General features: G+C 43.2%; 1 protein-coding gene across 1 annotated transcript in view; it reads right to left on the reverse strand.

Annotated features, from left to right (window-relative positions):
* galnt13 (UDP-N-acetyl-alpha-D-galactosamine:polypeptide N-acetylgalactosaminyltransferase 13) overlaps window positions 1-18,806 on the reverse strand; it is a 581,993-nt gene that overhangs the window by 45,534 nt on the left and 517,653 nt on the right. Inside the window, exon 11 of the mRNA XM_041201818.1 lies at window positions 5,877-6,011. Coding sequence (XP_041057752.1) covers window positions 5,877-6,011 — 135 coding nt within the window. The remainder of the gene's footprint in view (window positions 1-5,876; window positions 6,012-18,806) is intronic.

Here is an 18,806-nt window from a genome sequence, read left to right on the forward strand (position 1 = left end):
TCCTTCTTTCTGGGGGAACCCAGTCCAACAAATACCATATTTTGCAGCTTCAGGAGAAAGGTGGGCAGCTTAGATATGTTGCTAATGTGGCCACCACCTCTAGGCGCATACAGCTACCATGAGAGACAAATAACTTTGCATCTTCTGGCGGAACCAATGATGGGGTTGATCTGATATGAATATAGCTGCTGGGATTGTGCCCCTGAGCAATTTAGGCCCAGTAGTATACAATGTACACACATTTAAATGGCCCTTGTCATTGCCATGGTCGGTATGATCATACTTATTTATATTCACAAGGGTGATGAAATTAGGTGGATGCCTCAGAGCCTCACTGCACATGTGCCATTTAGTAACTGGAATCTCCAACTACATTCTGACAATTGACGAGATAAAACTGGGAAATGTTGATACAGTATAGCAATTTACAATCATAAATGATGAGAGAAAAGCTTGAAAAAAATTACACACAATAACAATACTAAAGGTTGTATAACAGCACAGAATGAGATATGGCTACAGTATGAAATTAGACAAGGAGTAAATAAATGTTTTTCAGACTGGCAGAATGTGGCTAGGAATATGTTCCAGGAATATATTTTGGGACTACTTTTGTTTTCCATTAATGTTAATGATTTGAACAGAGGCATACGAAGATTGGTATTCATATATGTTGATGATTTACAAGAATTATAACAGAAATCAGAGGTTATGATTACAGTAAAGTCCCGCTGTTTGTGGGGGTTATGTTCCTGTGAAACCTCGCAAATGGCGAAATTGCAAACAATGAACATGCTTTTCCATGGGGCTGAATTAGATAGGTTCCAGCCATGTGAGGGGAGCATTGCTTTGGGCAGTTACTCTGCTCTAAATTGTGGTGCAGTACCTCTAACTAACAGATGGGGGAAACTCTGAGCAATACACTGAAGATTTCAAAATGAACACAGCCATTATTGCTGCGAGATTCGAACATTTTCACATTAATCCCTTCACTCAGTTGCAACTGTTCCGGTCTCTGCTCCATTATGGCTGTTGTCTCCCCGAGGAAAGAAAAGAGAGGGAGAAGAAACCGCGGATGAGCGAACATTGCCCACGCGATACTGTATACAAAGTTCAAAGTGTGGGTAAGTGGAAGCGCGAACCAGCAAGTCGCAAATGGCAGGACTTTCCTGTATCAGGATAGATAGAACAGGCTGGTGTTCTGTTCTCTTCTTAAAGAATAAGGAAGCCAAGGGGTAGCCTAATCGAGGTCCTTAAAATTATGAAAGTGTTTGGAAGGGTCAGCATAGAAAATCTATTTTCACTTGTGGAGGAGTCCAAAACTAGGAATGAGAACAGTCAATAACAAATCCAAAAGAAATTCAGGAGAAACTTCTTCACCCAGTGATTGGTCAGAATGTGGAGTTTGCTACCACAAGGAGTAGCTGAGGCAAACAGCATCGATGCACTTCGAGGGAGTCCAGGTGAGTACATGAGGTGGAAAGCAATAGAATGATATACTAATCAGGTTAGATGAAATTGGGTGGGAAGAGGCTCATATGGCGCATAAAAATGGCATAGATCAGATGGGCTGAATGGCCTGTGTCTATGCTGTAAATTTTATGCAACTTCAAATTAGGGAACATTGCAAATTGAAGAAGAATGCAGAAGATTAAAGGAGGGCAGTGACAGATTAGTTGAGAGGGTGCACAGCTGGCAGATGTAGTCTAGTATGGTGAAAGATGAAATAATACATTCAGATGCAAGAGAATGGTGGAAGTAGCATAAACTAAATGAATTCTTAACAAAAGTGGTGGAAAAGAGATTTAGAAGTGTAGATACATGTGCCTTTGAAGGTGGCAGCGAGAATAGAAAAGGCCAAGAAAATGACATATAGATTAATGACTTTTAGGTATGAGGATATTGAATAAAAAGTAGAGGTCATATTGAATTGAAAGGGGCATAGTTCTAGTATTGCAGTTCTGGGTATTCTGTCATTGATTGGATATTTAGAATCATGGAAAGAGTAAAATGAAGATTGAATGACAGGGTGTAGCTATGAAAAGAAAAACAGCCTTTTTCACAGAAATGGGAGAAGTTAACAGATCAGCTTTTAGGTATTTTCAAGGTAGGAATGTTGGCGTTTCCATTTGTTGACAAATTAATATCAAGAATGTGAAGATGGGTGTTATCTTTTTAATATTTTTGGGAATATGGTGGTGTTCTGTAAAGAGAGCTGTGTGTGTGCATTCCATGGGTAATTAAACTAGGGGAAGGTTAGTAAAGACAGCTCGTCTGAAGGAACTGAGAAATGAAAGGTAAAGTGCTAGATGCATGCATTTCTAATGAGAGGCTATGGTGAAGTTGGAATTACAAGTAAAATAGTCGGGTTTTAAAATTTGCATTAGGTGAAAGGTAAGGGCTTGACTTTTCAGCTGCTAAGTTTCAAAGGGAGTTTAAGGAACCGTTACAATTTACAAAGGTTTCATTAGTAAACAAGGGAAGGTTATTAAATTTTATTTCACTCAAAAGTGGAGGCAACAGGAAGACATTAAAGATTTTTATATTTTGGAAAAGTTGAGTTCAAGGAGGTGCTTAGGACAACAGAGTCTAGGATGAAAGGGGAAAAAAGATACTTAAGAGAGATGTTTAGTTGAGTTGTGTGGCAGTGTGAAGGAAATGTCCTGAGACCAGCTCTGTAGTGAGAAAAGTTGTGAATTTGAAGTAGCCATTCAGTTTCAAGCTGGAGAAGTCTTTGTTTTCAGAAAGCAGTCTTTTCTAAATGTCCTTCGGTTCCACAGCAGAGTGGAAGAGAGTATGGTGTCACGTGGTATAAGACCATAAGACATAGGAGCAGGAGTAGGCCAATCGGCCCATCACGTCTGCTCCGCCATTCAATGAGATCATGGCTGACCTGATAATCCTCAACTCCACTTCCCTGCCTTTTCCCCATAACCCTTGATTCCCTTACTGATTAAAAATCTGTCTCTCTCAGCCTTGAATCGACAGCCCTCTGTGGTAAAGAATTCCACAGATTAACAAGCATCTGAGAGAAGAAATTCGTCCTCATCTCTGTCTTAAATGGGCAACTCCTCACTCTGAGATTATGCCCTCTGGTCCTAGACTCACTCACAAGGGGAAACAGCCTCTCAGCATCTACCCTGTCAAGACCCCTAAGAATCTGATATGTTTCAATAAGGTCACCGCTTATTCTTCTAAACTCCAATGAGTACAGGCCCAACCTAGTCAACCTCTCCTCATAAGAAAATCCCTCCATACCCAGGATCAACCTAGTGAACCTTTTCTAGACTGCTTCCAATACTTTCTAAAAGTAGCAGCTGTATACTTTATTGAAGTAACAGCAGTTTTTGCCTGGGGTAATATTACTGGATTTTTATGGTTAAAAATCTCTAAGGGATTTGTTGCCAAGTAGTTTACTTCTGTGTTTTGACCAAGTGAGGTCTTTTTTGGGAATGTTTTGTAAGCCCGCTTCAACTGTGTAATTTTAATCTTGTGTTTAAGCTTTTTTTCCTTTTATTGTTAATAAATCTTATAATTTTAAAATCCTATAAGTGTTATTGGGATTCTATTCTTCTGGGATCAGTGGTTTTCTCCTCATTTTCAAAATACAAAACAAAAAAAAGTTATGATCAGTAAGACAATTTTCCCTCTGGGATTTGGCTTGCTCAGCGGTCATAACAAGGAGGTGCAGACCGAGAATTATTATTAGAAGTGAGAAGTTAGAAGAAATTTGTTTTCATATAGAAGATTGTTAACATATGAAATGCTTCACAATTGGCTACTGAGATGGAGACATTATCTAATTTAAAATGGGTATTTGAAATAGAATATAAAGAGTGCACGGAAATGGGATTAGAGTTCTATCTGAAATCCCTGGACAAAATGGCCTCCTCCTGTATTCTAATTCTTTTGACTCAATATGCTATTAAAACAGCTGTATAATATATTATATATTGAGTGTGTGTATTGTTAACTGGTACATTCTTGAATTCTACACAATTGACTTTTTCACTGTGCATGAGCTTAAGCAACTTAAGATTAAGTAATCATAATTTTATAGCACAAATACACTAACAGTGTAAAAAGCTGTGGTTAAGCAAATGGGCCCACTCACCGATGCGTAGAATGATACGGGATGAACCACCGACATCATTCCACCCCATTTAGATTTTCAGGAAGGCGGGGGTGCAGCAAAATAAGCTGTGCACCCGCTGACCTGTCAATGGTCAATTGAGGCCATTGCCAGGATCATTTAAACAACTAAAGGACCTGCCCGTCCAATCTTAAGGTTGGTGGGTTGGCCAGGAGCCCCGGCAGCAAATAGAAAAAACATGAAACCTCATCAAGCGGCAGGATGAGGTTTCATGCAGGGCTCTAAAAATTTTTACAGTAATTTATGAACATGTCCCATGTCAGGGAATTTTTTTTCTATTTTTAATCTTTTTAAAAGTGTAAGCGATCTCCCTGAGGCAGCACTTAGCCTCAGGGAGATGAGCACTCTTTCGTGCGCATGCGTGAAAGAGCGCACTCTCACTTTTGGGGAATTCCCCCCCCTCCCCCACCCGCACAGGAAGCGCATAGAGCTTCCCACTGGATGTCACGCTGGGCAGGCTTTAATTGGCCCGCCCGCTTAAAATGGCAGTGGGACCCGCTTCTCCGGCAGGGAACGTCTCCCCGCGCACCGGAGATTGGCTCAGGCCCACCCACCCGATAGGCAGAAAATTCTGCCCAATGAGTTTTATCTAGTCTGATTCTTATGGAATATAATGAATAAATCATCAGTGTCTAAAGCAGCATTTTGATCCTGGTTCTTGTATGCAATACTTTCCTTCAAAAGTGCTGACTTGAAATCTAATAAAAATTAATTTTTACATCATGATATAAACATTGAGCTTTAAAAGGCCATCATGTTTTAAAATGTCCCTTTTAAATTTAGGTGAAACAGAACATTCTGAAAAGAGGGACAGGATAGTTATAATAAACATGTCCACACGGAGACAAACCCATGTGATCTGGTTGCTATGGGAGAGAAACACATAGTACCTCAAAGGGGCAGCTGATTTTTGAGACACAGAGAGAGCAAGAGACCGTGCACGAGAGAGAGAGAGAGAGAGAGAAAGCAGCTACTGCTATAGAGAAGCAGAAGGACTGCTTGTGTTTACAATGAAGCAGGATGCTTGTGAAAGCTTGTTTTCTGTTCAAAAGAAAAGGGACAGAGCTGACAGGGCTTTTGGAGTTTTAAGGAAAAAGGAGTTGCCAAAGTTGGCCTTGCTGGTGAAAATCCAATCTGGAAGACTCAGGCTGAGTAGAAAGGTTTTCGAAGGGCACTGGAAGTATCTTCTTAGTGTAACATGCAGAAATGAGACTGCTGTAGATATGGGAGTTGCTTTGGACTTGTGAAGTACGGTACATAGTGAAAGTGGTTGTAAAATGTATCTTGATTGAGTTGGTTAGTTGATGCTGAAGTACCTTTTCTTTAGTTTGGTGTATTATTGCCTGTTAAGTAATGTTTGGTCTATGTTTATTTCGGTTTGTTTGTTACAGTAAAAGTCTTAAAATGTGAAATCTTGTCCTTGGATTCTTTCCATAGGCCACTGGGAAATTAACCTCTTTTAAAAAGTTATCAATCTGATATATAAGATTGTAACAACACCCATTTAAATGCAGGTTAAAACAACCATTTAAAGGCAAGTTTAAATGCAGTTGTGTGCAATGATTTAAACAGGATATTTGTATTCTACTGAGGAAGAAATTTCCTTTATTTGTGTTATTTGTGTCACTGATGTTTAAACATGTTCCTCATGCACAGAGATGATGATAAGTGTGGGTCTCTGAACATGCTTTATAAATCATGACTAAGTAAGTAACAAGCGAACCTGTACATCATATTCCCACAGCTGGTTCCCCCTCATGTGATGACACTTCAACATGACAACTGGACCATTTAGCCTAGACACATCCAGGCATAGATCATCTGTCCTGATTTCTTTATCTGCTGTGTAGGAGAATACCTGGAGGGAAGGAAAAATGACAAAATTATACATGGCTCACATTTCATATTTCTGCTTAACACCAAGAAATCCGTACAACTTTTACTGTCATAAAATTATCTTAAAGCCTTAGGTATTTACTTGTAACAGTTACAGTTATGACATTTCTCCCACTGTAACGTATTTGAAATAAAATGATTTTAAAAATACTTCAAAGCATTGCAATATTCAATGTTTTTTAAAAATCCTTTGAATGTTCTCCCATAGTGAATTTAATGGAAAGCAGGTGTTTTACATTCAGATACCCATTCAATTTCTCTAAGTAATTATTTCCGTTTACACATTTTATAAACATCTCATCAAAATACTCAGGACCACCTCTGGAAGGGCTTTTGAAATGTGTTGTCCCCATCGTGTTTCATTCAGTTTTCAAGCCACTTGGGGAGAAATTACTCCCCATTTTCAAGGTGGAAAATTTCTGGGGACAATTCCTAAGGGCATCTAAAGGGCCTCTAACCCTATAGTGAGTCAGAGAAGTTTTCTGGTGTTAGACCATGTGCAAATGAGAGACCTAACGCATGTTTGAAGACCTCTTTGCTAAATGGCTGATACTCAGCAAGACTTGATCTGCCTAGGATTCTCAGTGGTCGCTGCGGTGAAGCAGCTGCTGCAAAGGAAAAACTCCATACATTTTTTAAAAGTTTGATGTGGAACTGGAAGAAGCAGGAGTTCCCAGTTACGTATCCAATGTTGAATAATTGAAATTTTTGAGCAGTTAAGTAAGTAGAACAATCATAGGCATGTTATCCAAAGCCTGTAACATATACATTTTTGCCTGTTGGCTAGAACTCATTATTGTCCCAAAATCTTAAACATGATTCATGAAGCAGTTGGGTTCATAAATGCAAAACCTCTCAGTGATCCTAAGTACTCCAACTTTTCAGAATTTGTAATTATATTGTGTGTTCTGTGCATTTTCTATCAATTTATAGACCGAAAAGGTGACATGTGATTCAAAACTGCTTTAAAATTGATTTCCTAAGGATTTTCCATTTATAAGAAACAATGGTCACTGGGGGCACAGGTCAGGAAACCACAGCCCCCATTAATTTGAGCATGTTAAAAAAAAAATCAGGGATTTCCTGCCCACAATTCCTTCACCAGAATTCCTTGCAAACACTGCTTCTCTTAGAATAATTTCAGTTGTGAATCAGTCCTCCTGTTTATTGCTATTTCGTTTCCCAATATAGGCTGCTGCAGGCTCAATAGGCACCTCAGGTGATGACCTTAAACAGGCTTTTGGTCCCTTGGGCTGGATTTTACATGCCTCTGCCGGGTGTGTTTTTGGCAGGGAGGGGGGGCATGTAAAATAGGGCAGTTGCTCAGCCCACAACTTCCGGCCTACCCCCAAGCTCACCCCCATAATATGGTAGGTGGGTAGGTGCCAAAATTTTTTTTGTTAAAACATTTTCGAAAGGGGAGTGCAGAGTTCAGCTGAGGAAACTAAGCTGAGGACTTGAGCCTGAATTTTGCACTCATCAGGCGCGCGCGATCGGCAGGCCCGAGAGCAGACGGGAAACCATCCCCTAACCGCGATTTCATACTGACTGGCCAATTAATGGCCAAATCCGGCCAGCCAGAGTGAAACGCGCCCTGAGAAAGGCTCAGCACTGCCGATGGGGGCAGGAAGAGGGCAGACGCCGATATCACTGTGGGTGCTGGTGAGTGTTTCTACTGAGTTCCCTGAAGGCAGACAGCTGCAGACCTCCAAATAATAAAAGAAAGCACAAAAATGCAGCAAAAAATGTCAATGTAGCACAATCAAGTACCTGAAAGCATACCTCATAAAAAAAAGTCCACAGATATTTCTTTTTATTTTAAATCCTAATGGAGATTTCATCCTGCTCTTGCGTGAGGTTTCATCAAAAATGTAAAAACTGCCTGGCAGATTGGCCCATCTGCCAACTGTAAGGTTGGGCAGGCTACGAAAGACCACTTACAATTGAGTTGTTAATGAGCTTAATTGCCCACTTAATTGTTGGCAGGTGCTCTTCCGATTTTTGAGCATGCCTGCTGAGCAAAACATAGCGCGAGTGCGCGGGGACATTAGGACGCTCACCTGACATCATCTCCTGTTTGGGTCGGGTGCCCACCCGCCCACTCGCAGGACGTAAAATTCTGGCCTTGGAGTTTGGTGAGAGGGGTAGTTTTAGGTGCTAATTTTATTCTTAAATTTTGCTCTTAGAGTCCAATCTAGTCTGTAATTAGCAGTAACTGGAAAGTACTGTGTATGGAGGCTGGGTTCTTTCTTTTTTGCAGTTTGGAAAGGGGAAGCTGACTCTCTGCTGTGAGAGCTGAGTGCTTAATTAGCTAACTGGTTGAATCTGGTTACGCTAGCCTCAGTTCAATTTACTATAAATTTAGTGCAGCCAAGGCAGATGGAGTGCAGTTGATGTAACTGAGTGAATACTTGGAGTTTGCTGAAAAGAGCAGTTCAGTAAAGTGGGGGAAGGAGGTGTTCTTTTTCTCTTCCTATCTTTCTCACCCTGTAGGAATTAGTTCTTCCTCTACTACAGGGAAAGGAGCTAGCTGTTTGGTGAGTATCTGGTAAGTGGTTAAGTCCTATTCTATCCCTAAGATTTAAAATAGTACACAAATTGGTGGTAAAGTTAATAAAATATTTTTAAAAACATAAATAAGTGATTAATATAATTAAGTAATTATTTAGGGCACATTCAGGATGGCACGGCAGTTGATGTGTCAAGGCTGAAGCATATGGGAGCTCCTGGATAACATTGTGATGCAGGGCAAACACATCTGACGTAAGTGTTTGCAGATAAGCAAATTGACCATGGCACTGCGGTACATGAAGCCATTCAAGTTGGGGGGGGGGGGGCAAAAAGGAACGTAGTGGTATTAGCGGACAGTATAGTTAGGGGGATTGACACTATTCTCTGTAGCACAGAGTGAGAGCCCAGATGGCTGTATTGCCTTCCTGGTGCCAAGGTTCGAGACATCTGCTCAGGGCTGGAGAGGAACTTGCAGTGGAGGGGGAGGATCCAGTTGTCATGGTCCATGTAGGTACCAATGACAGGTAGAGCTAGAAAAGAGGTTCTGCATAGAGAGTATGATGAGCTAGGCACTAAATTGAAAAGCAGAACCATAAAGGTTATAATCTCTGGATTATTATCTGAGCTGCATGCAAATTGGCATAGGGTACATAAAATTAGAGAGATGGATACGTGGCTCAAAAACTGGTGTGGGAGAAGTGGGTTCTGGTTTGTGGGGCACTGGCATCAGTACTAGGGAAAGTGGGGTAGCAGAAGTGAACGGGGATATGAGGCTAGGTGATAGATCAATAGAGAACCAACGGCAGACATTTAAGAGGATATTTCAGAATACTCAGAATAAGTATATTCCAACTATAAAGAAAAATTCAAAAGATAGGACCCACCATCTGTGTTTAGCTAAAGAAGTTAGGGAAAGCGTCAAACTTAAGGAGCAAAATTGTTAGCTCGGCGGGCGGGTATGCGCCTGACCTGCTCGAGCGTAAAATGACGCACGTGACATTGGGCAAGCGTCCTGACTTCAACGCGCAGTTGCGTGATATTTCGGTTGGTGGGTGCGTGCTGGAGTAGGCAGACCACACGCTGACAGCCAAAAGGCCTGTTAAGGCCATTAACGGATCAACTAAATAGAATTTTTCGCTGCCTGTCCAACCTTACAGTTGGCGGGCAGGTGAAAAGGTCAAGCGACCTTTGCACTTTTTAGGAAACCTCATCCATGGGTGGGATGAGGTTTCCTAAAGCAAATAAAAATAAAATCAAAAATGTAAAATTTAATTAATAACATGTCGCTGCACAGAGTCACATGGGGGGACATGTTTTATAACATTTTTAATCTCTATTATTATTTTTTAAACTCTTCATCTCCCTGAGGCAGCTCTGTGCATTAGGGAGATTTTCAAGTGCTCACTCACGTATGTGCTTGAAGTTTGCGTTCGCCCAACTTGCACTGCCCCCCACATCTGCACAGGCAGCGCTAAGCGCTGCTGCTCGCGTTTCATGCTGGGCAGGCCTTAATTGGCCCGCCAGCGTGAAATCAGCATCCGTCCTTGCTCGCGGGTGGTGGTCAGCTTCCTAATCGCCCCTGCCAAGCCCACCCAACAAGGGTGAAATTCTGCCCAAGGAAAAAGCATATAATTGTGCAAAGATGAGTGGCAGATCCGATGATTGGTCAAAATATAAAGAACAGCGGAGAATGACTAAAAGTTTAATCAGGAGAAAGAAATTAGAGTATGAGAGGAAGCTAGCTAGAAATGTAAAAACAGATAGCAAAAGTTTCTACAGATATTTAAACAGGAAAAGAGTAACTAAATTGAGTGTCAGTCCTCTGGGGAGTGAGAATGGGGAATTAATAGTAGATAATAAGGAATTGGTGGATGAAATGAACAAGTATTTTGCTTCTGTCTTCACTATAGGGTACAAAAAATATTCCAATAATAGCTGTAAATTGGGAAGTTGAGGGGAGAGAGGAACTTGGTGAAATTATAATCACTTGGGAAGCAGTACTGAACAAGCTGATGGAGCTGTGGGCTGACAAGTCTTGGGTTCTAAATGGGCTTCATCCTAGGATCTTAAAAGAGATGGCTAATGAGGTAGTAGATGTGTTGGTGTCAATTTTCTAAAATACCCTAGATTGTGGAAAGGTTCCATCAGACTGGAAAGTAGCAAATGTAACCCTTCTATTCAAGAAGGGCGGGAGGCAGAAAACAGGTAAGTATAGGCCAGTTAGCTTGATGTCTGTCATGGGAAAAATGTTAAGAGTCGGTCATTAAAGAGGTTATAGCTGGGCACTTAGAGAAGTTTGAAGAGTCAGCATGGGTTTATGAAAGGGAAATCATGTTTAACCAATTTATTAGGTTCTTTGAATGAGTAACATGTACAGCGGATAAAGGGGAGCCTGTAATTGGACTTCCAAAACAAAAACATTTGATAAGGTGCCACATCAAAGGTTATTGTGGAAAATAAAATCTTATAGTGTAGCTATGTTAGCCTGAATAGAAGATTGGCTGGCTGGCTGGCAGAAAACAGAGACTATGTATAAATGTGTCTTTTTCTCATTGGCTGGATGTGACGAGTGGAGTCCCACAGGGGTCTGTGCTGGGGCCTCAACTTTTTACGATTTACATCAATGACTTAAGATTAGGGGAGCGAATGCATTTAACTAAATTTGCAGAAGACACAAAGATAGGTAGGAAAGTATGTTGTGAAGAAGCCATAAGGAGTTTACAGATGGATATAGATAGGTTGAGTGAGTGGGCAAAATTCTGGCTGATGGAGTATAATGTGGGGAAATGTGAAGTTGTTTACTTTGGCAGGAAGGATAAAAAAGTATTACTTAAACGGAGAACGACTTCAGGATTCCGAAGTGCAGAGGGGTCTAGGTGTTCTCTTGCATGAGTCACAAAAAATTAGCCTGCAGGTGCAGCAAGTAATCAAGAAGGCTAATGGAATGTTATCCTTTATTACAAGGGGAGTTGAGCAAAGAAGTAAGGATGTTATTCTTCAGTCATACACGCCATTGATGAGACCGCATCGCGAATATTATGTGCAGTTTTGGTCTCCTTTTAAGGAAGGATGTAAATGCATTGGAGGCAGTTCAGAGGAGGTTTACTTGATTGATACCTGGAATCAGCGGGTTGTCTTCTGAGGAAAGGTTGGACAGGCTGGGCTTGTTTCCAGTGGAGTTTAGAAGAGTGAGCAGTGACTTGATTTAGTATATAAGATCCTGAACGGTCTTGACAAGGTGGATGTGAAAAAGATGTTTCCTCTTCGGGGTGAGTCCAGAAATAGGGGGTGCTGTTTTAAAATTAGGGGTCACCCTTATAGGACAGATTTGAGGAGAATTTTTCTCTGAGGGTTGTGCGACTTTGGAAATCTCTGCCTCGGATGGCGGTGGAGACAGAGTCACTAAATATTTTTAAGGCAGAGGTAGATAGATTCTTGTTAGGCAAGGGAATCGAAGGTTATCGGGGTTAGATGGGAATGTGGAACTCGAAACACAAACAGATCAGCCATGATCTTATGGCGGAGCAGGCTTGAGGGGCCGAATGGCCCACTTCTGCTTCTATTTCGTATACTTGTATGTTCTATTTTCAGGGGGTGCCCTTTGCAAATCGGGGGCACCTCCCTAAGATAGTACCCAACCCTTTGTTCCTACCTGCCTACTGTCCAAAACCCACTATCCCGCACCTCCCCCCCCGACCCCCAAACCCCCAAGCTGGCCAAATCCTCTCTGCCCAATACCTCGGATTTACATTTTCTGGGATCCATTGGGCCTTGTTCTTGTGTAAAGAACACCGATACTTACCTGAAGTTAAGTTCGTGAGGCACAGTCCAGGAACTACAGTTCCCTGCAGGTTTCATGACTTCTGGGCATGCGTTGGCCAGGAAGTGGCCACACATGTGCAGTTCGTTTGCTTTCACATCTTCAGGCCAGGAACTGGCCCTGTGCAGAAGGAAAAGAAGAAAATAAGTGAAAGGTGTAAAACTGCAGGTCAGGTGACCTGAACTGGAGCACCATTCGAGAGGTGTCCCGGGGAGGGGGACAGGGAGAAGGCCCCAAACCAGGAAGTGGGACAGAAAGAAGTCCCAGAAGAAGGTCCCAGGTAAGATATAGGGACAGAGATCAGAAACAGATCCTGTTAAGTAAAGCCAAGAGAAAGGAGCACAGCAACAAGCTGCAGATTAAAGAAAGAGCTGCGCGAAACAAACTTGAAGCAAAGTGGGCTTGAGAGAAACCCAGAACATCCGAGAGGACAGCCGATGGTTGGTGACTCGCAACTGCAGGCAGTAAGGTCAAAGGTACCCCTTTTGGAGCACTGATGTCCTGCCTGACAGCCAAAAATCTGAAAGTGCGCTTGGAAGGTGAGGTTTGAAGTTCAGGAGAAAGGAATCTCGGAAGGTGAGTCTGAGTGGGAATGACTTTTGGAGAGAATTCCAAGGTGAATTCTTCAAACACGGAGATTGGAAACCCTCATGAGAAATACAGGGTTTCAGGGAGAGCAGTTGGCTCAGAATGTGACAAGCCTCTGGGCGGTTGGTTGATGAATCCATAGAATCTGCTTTGGTTGCATCTGTCATTTACTTTGGAGTGTGGCGTGTCTGACCACGGTTCGCCAATTGGTTCAAATGTACTGCAAACTTACCCTGAATATTAGACTATAAGATGGATACGGTAAATTGTTTTATCTTTCTGAGTTTGTATGTGGCTGTAAAGAGAGAGCTGAGGTGAAGGAATAGAGAATGTTTGAATCATTTTCTTGTGTTTGTCTTGAGATCTTTTCAACCTTTTTTGCCTGGTGTAATGTAGTTCATTTTTTCTTGTTTAATAAATGTTTTATTCTGTATGTTCACCAGCAGACTCCTGTGAATTTGTTCAGTAATTTTCCTCCAAAGTTTCAAAAAAAAAGTTAGGATCTATGAAGCCATGTTTCGCTCTGGGAGCTGACTTGTCCAGTATTAGCATCAGCTGGAATCGTAACACTTGGGGATGGTTGCAGTTCTAGCAGCGATCACTAATGAGATCTTAGTGCTGCCAGGACCGCTGGAGCTGCCTGCCAATTCGATTGGCCGGCAGCTCCCGATGACAGGTACGCCTCCGCAGAGAGGTGCGGAAGTCCCACTGTCAGTCAAGTTAGTCCGCCCGCAGCATGTTATAGCTGTGGGGTGGGCTGGCGTGCAGCGGTTCAGTGTCCAGCTGACTTTCATTTGGGGGGGCGGTGTTGGTAGGCTATCGACCATCGACCCAACCTCCACCACTGTAGCCTCTGGAAAATGTTTCTGAGGGTCCCAACACTTGTTAAAGGAGCCTTCCAGGAGTCATTGCTCAGCGGAGGAGGTGTTGAGCCTGTTCTGCTCAATTTTATGATTTTAGGTGCAGTCTAGCCAGCAGTCCCTAAAGGGAGGCTGCCAACAAGAATGCAAGCTAATTTTTAAAAACTAAGACTCCTATGGTGCCAGAAGGATGAGTTCTCACAGGGTTCCACAGCATCCTTAAAGCAGTCCACTGCTGGACTGGTGCTTGATTCCATTCCTGCTCTTTCCCCTCTTCTTAAGATTTAACTGACAGATTCTAAAATTGACTTACACTTTTCCAGTGAACTGCCTGGGGATGTGCACTAAGTGTTGGCAGGTTTCCAGAATATTTAATATAATGTCAGAAGGCCAGGTCTCAAGCCTACCTCATTCTCTGAACCCAGTTTACCAATTTCTACTCCAATAACTTAGCATATGACTTAAATAATTGCTGAATTCTGCTTCATTTTTTCAAATAAACTCCTTTATCAACATTGTTTTAGAAAAATATTTAAATGTTAAAAATACGAAGAGCCAGCAAGTCTTCTTCAGTATCAATATTATGCAATATTACCTATTTTCATTAGCTGTAGCTGTATTTAATTTCTGACATGATATTAGGATTTTAATGAATGAATATAACAACTATCTGCTCTTATTTAGTTTTTCAATGCTGCTAGCCTATGGTTAAGACATATGAGTAACAATACCTTATTTTACCTTTGCTAGAATATCACAAGGTGATTCACAATGCAATCTGAAAACTAAACAGGACTAATAATATGGTCTCAACATAGCGCAACTGCATTTAATGCTCCTTAAGTACTGTGTGCTGTATGCACAAATAAACTAAACCCAAACAAAAAAGGCAACTAATTAGAATATTTCAGCATTACTCCCATTTTTTTGGCCATAACAGTTTTGGAGAGTGCCAACACCCAACGGCTAGTTTCTTAGAGTCAGCAACAAATAAGGAGTTGCCAGTCTATGGAGGGCAGCAAGACGTTTGAAGGGGAGCCAAGCAACCTCATGGTCTAATAGTGTAGCTGAAGGTGGGCTGGGTGATCCTTGTGGAAGATCAAGACTACCCTGGGGAATAAAATAGAAAAGCTTTCTTGTGGTCCTTCCTCCTGTTGTCCATTTGCAACAGGTATCAAGTGACTTGTTCTTAGCTGTACCAATCACATTATGGGGAACAGCCCTCCTCACATACTGACCTGCGCTAGGTGGAGTAAGTGTGCTGTACGGCCCCAAACCTAGTAATATTAGAACCTAGTGCCTGATAGGAAATAGAGTGGTGTAGGCTGCACGCTACACAATCAGCCCTGATGTATCCCACTGACCAACCAGTTGCACGATAGACAAAGTGAACAGTCGTATGATGCAGGATACCCTGCGCTTCATTCAAGGTGCTCAGTAATTTTAATAAATGGATTGCACTTTAGAGTGGTTAAATCAGTCCTTACAGATACCTCACTCAAATCTGTGCATGATCAAATTGATCTTGGCTGATATTTCAGTTTAACCCAGAGAACTCTGGCTGTTCTTTAATTTACCTTCTAAATTGATTTAAAGTATTCTAAACAAAACTGTGAACAAAGCTTAATGTCATGTCACTGCTCCCAAAATGTAAGACAGTAAAGGATTGAGTCCCAAGATAACAGGATAACGGTACAAACTAAAATTAAAATTGAACATATTATCATGATGTAAAACTAGGGCCTGAATTTTACACTTGGGAGGAGTGTGTGATTGGCAGGCCGGGGACTGGTTGGGAAACAAGCCCCTGACGGCCATCTGCCCCCGACTGTGATTTCACTCTGGCTGGCCAATTAAGGCCCGCCCAGCGTGAAACGCGTCTTTGCAATGGTCAGGAAGGGTCAGACGGGGGCAAGGGTCTGTCGGGCACCGGGTCCAATGATGACCCAGCGGGCAGTTTAAAAATGACACAGGAGCTCCCCGAAGGCTGACAGGGAAGAACATATCATCTGAGTTCTGGAGACCGAAACTATGGACACAACAGCGGCTGCCGACGCCAGACGGGAGGACAGGTTGGGTCGGCACATGGCACCCCCACCGCCCCGGTTTTTGGACGAGTGCCTTGCGGTCTTCCTGCAGGAGATGGTTGCCAGGAGGGACACCCCTGTTCACAGAGGTAGGAGGAGGAGGCCACCGCACCAGACTAAAAATGCTTGGGAAGAGGCGGCAGCGCAGGTCAGCAGCCATGATGTTGTGCGGTGCTCGTGCGTGCAGTGCCACGAAAGGTTCAACGACCTGCTGTGCTCGGCAAGGGTGAGTACTTTGCTGGCATGGAGCAGTTTGGTGAAGTGTTAAGGGCTGGCCATCCCCCCCCATGGAGCTCAGGGGTACTATAAGACCATAAGACATAGGAGCAGGAATTAGGCCATTCGGACCATTGAGTGTGCTCCGCCATTCAATCATGGCTGATAAGTTTCTCAACCTCATTCTCCCGCATTCTCCCCGTAACCTTTGATCCCTTAACAATCAACAACCTATCTATCTCGGTCTTAAATACACTCAATGACCTGGCCTCCACAGCCTTCTGTGGCAATGAATTCCATAGATTCACCACTCTTTGGCTAAAGAAGTTTCTCCTCATCTCTGTTCTAAAAGGTCTTCCCTTTACTCTGAGGCTGTGCCCTCGGGTCCTAGTCTCTCCTACTAATGGAATCATCTTCCCCACGTCCACTCTATCCAGGCATTTCGGTATTCTGTAAGTTTCAATCAGATCCCCCCTCATCCTTCGAAACTCCATTGAGTATAGACCAAGAGTTCTCAAACGTTCCTCATACGTTAAGCCTTTTATTCCTGGGACTGTTCTCGTGAACCTCCTCTGGACCCTCTCCAGGGCCAGAACATCCTTCCTGAGATATGGGGCCCAAAATTTCTCACAATATTCTAAATGTGGTCTGACCAGAGCCTTATAAAGCCTCAGCAGCACATCCCTGCTTTTATATTCTAGTCCTCTCGAAATAAATGCCAACATTGCATTTGCCTATAGATAAAAACAAAAAACTGCGGATGCTGGAAATCCAAAACAAAAACAGAATTACCTGGAAAAACTCAGCAGGTCTGGCAGCATCGGCGGAGAAGAAAAGAGTTGACGTTTCGAGTCCTCATGACCCTTCAGCAGAACTGGGTAAATCCAAGGAGCGGGGTGAAATATAAGCTGGTTTAAGGTGGGGGGTGGGGGGGGTGGGGGGGTGGTGTTGGGTTGGGTTGGGGGAGAGAAGTGGAGGGGGGTGGTGTGGTTGTAGGGACAAGCAAGCAGTGATAGGGTCCCCCTTGTCCTCACTTATCACCCCACCAGCCTTCGCATTCAAAGGATCATCCTCCGCCATTTCCACCAACTCCAGCATGATGCCACCACTAAACACATCTTCCCTTCACACCCCCTGGCGGCATTCCGTAGGGATCGCTCCCTCCAGGACACCCTGGTCCACTCCTCCATCACTCCCTACTCCTCAACCCCCACCTATGGCACCTCCCCATGCCCACGCAAAAGATGCAACACCTGCCCCTTCACTTCCTCTCTCCTCACCATCCAAGGGCCCAAACACTCCTTTCAAGTGAAGCAGCATTTCACTTGCATTTCCCCCAACTTAGTCTACTGCATTCATTGCTCCCAATGCGGTCTCCTCTACATTGGAGAGACCAAACGTAAACTGGGCGACCGCTTTGCAGAACACCTGTGGTCTGTCCGCAAGAATGACCCAAACCTCCCTGTCGCTTGCCATTTTAACACTCCACCCTGCTCTCTTGCCTACATGTCTGTCCTTGGCCTGCTGTATTGTTCCAGTGAAGCCCAACACAAACTGGAGGAACAGCACCTCATCTTCCGACTAGGCACTTTACAGCCTTCTGGACTGAATATTGAATTCAACAACTTTAGGTCTTGAACTCCCTCCTCTATCCCCACCCCCTTTCTGTTTCTTCCCCCTTCCTTTTTTTTCCAATAATTTATATAGATTTTTCTTTTCCCACCTATTTCCATTATTTTTAAATCTTTTATACCCCCCCACCCCCACTAGAGCTATACCTTGAATGCCCTACCATCCATTCTTAATTAGCACATTCGTTTAGATAATATCACCAACTTCAACACTTCTGTGTTCTTTTGTCTGTGACATCTTTTGATTATCTGCTCCTATCACTGCTTGCTTGCCCCTACAACCACACCACCCCCCACAACACCCCCCCCCTCAACCTTAAACCAGCTTATATTGCATTTGCCTTCCTAACTACCAAATCAACCTGCAAGTTAACCTTAAGAGGATACTGGACTAGGACTCCCAAGTCCCTTTGCACTCCAGATTTCTGAATTCTCTCCCCATTTAGAAAATAGCCTATGCCTCTATTCTTCCTACCAAAGTGCATGACCTCACACATCCCCACGTTGTATTCCATCTGCCACTTCTTTGCCCATTCTCCTAACCTGTCCAAATCCCTCTTTAGCCTCCCCGCCTCCTCAATACTACCTGTGGTATCATTTGCAAACTTAGCCAGGATGCCCTCAGTTCCTTCATCTAGATCATTAATGTATAAAGTGAAAAGTTGTGGTCCCAACACTGACCCCTACGGAACTCCACTAGTCACCAACTGCCATCCTGAGAAGGACCCCCTTATCCCCACTCTCTGCCTGCTAGAGTCTGAGTGCCAACTGTCAGTGACGCCAGAACTGGCCAAGGCGGTGAGCACTGGCTGGTTGGACTGAGCTCCTTGCGACTCAAGGGCAACGAATCGGACATGCCCTGCAAGGTGTTCTTCCTCAGGTGGGGTTGGCCAGGCCGCAATGGCGTTGCAGGTAGAGAGTGGACTAATCAATACTCCTTGGTCCTTTCAGGTGAAGACAAGCCATAATAACAATGAGAGGTCACGGACAGGCAGAGGCCCCCCAATCTTCCTAATCCTGAACAGATTTGCGCAGAATCTGCAT

This window comes from Carcharodon carcharias, chromosome 12, assembly GCF_017639515.1.
Source record: "Carcharodon carcharias isolate sCarCar2 chromosome 12, sCarCar2.pri, whole genome shotgun sequence".
Taxonomy (NCBI): Eukaryota; Metazoa; Chordata; class Chondrichthyes; order Lamniformes; family Lamnidae; genus Carcharodon; species Carcharodon carcharias.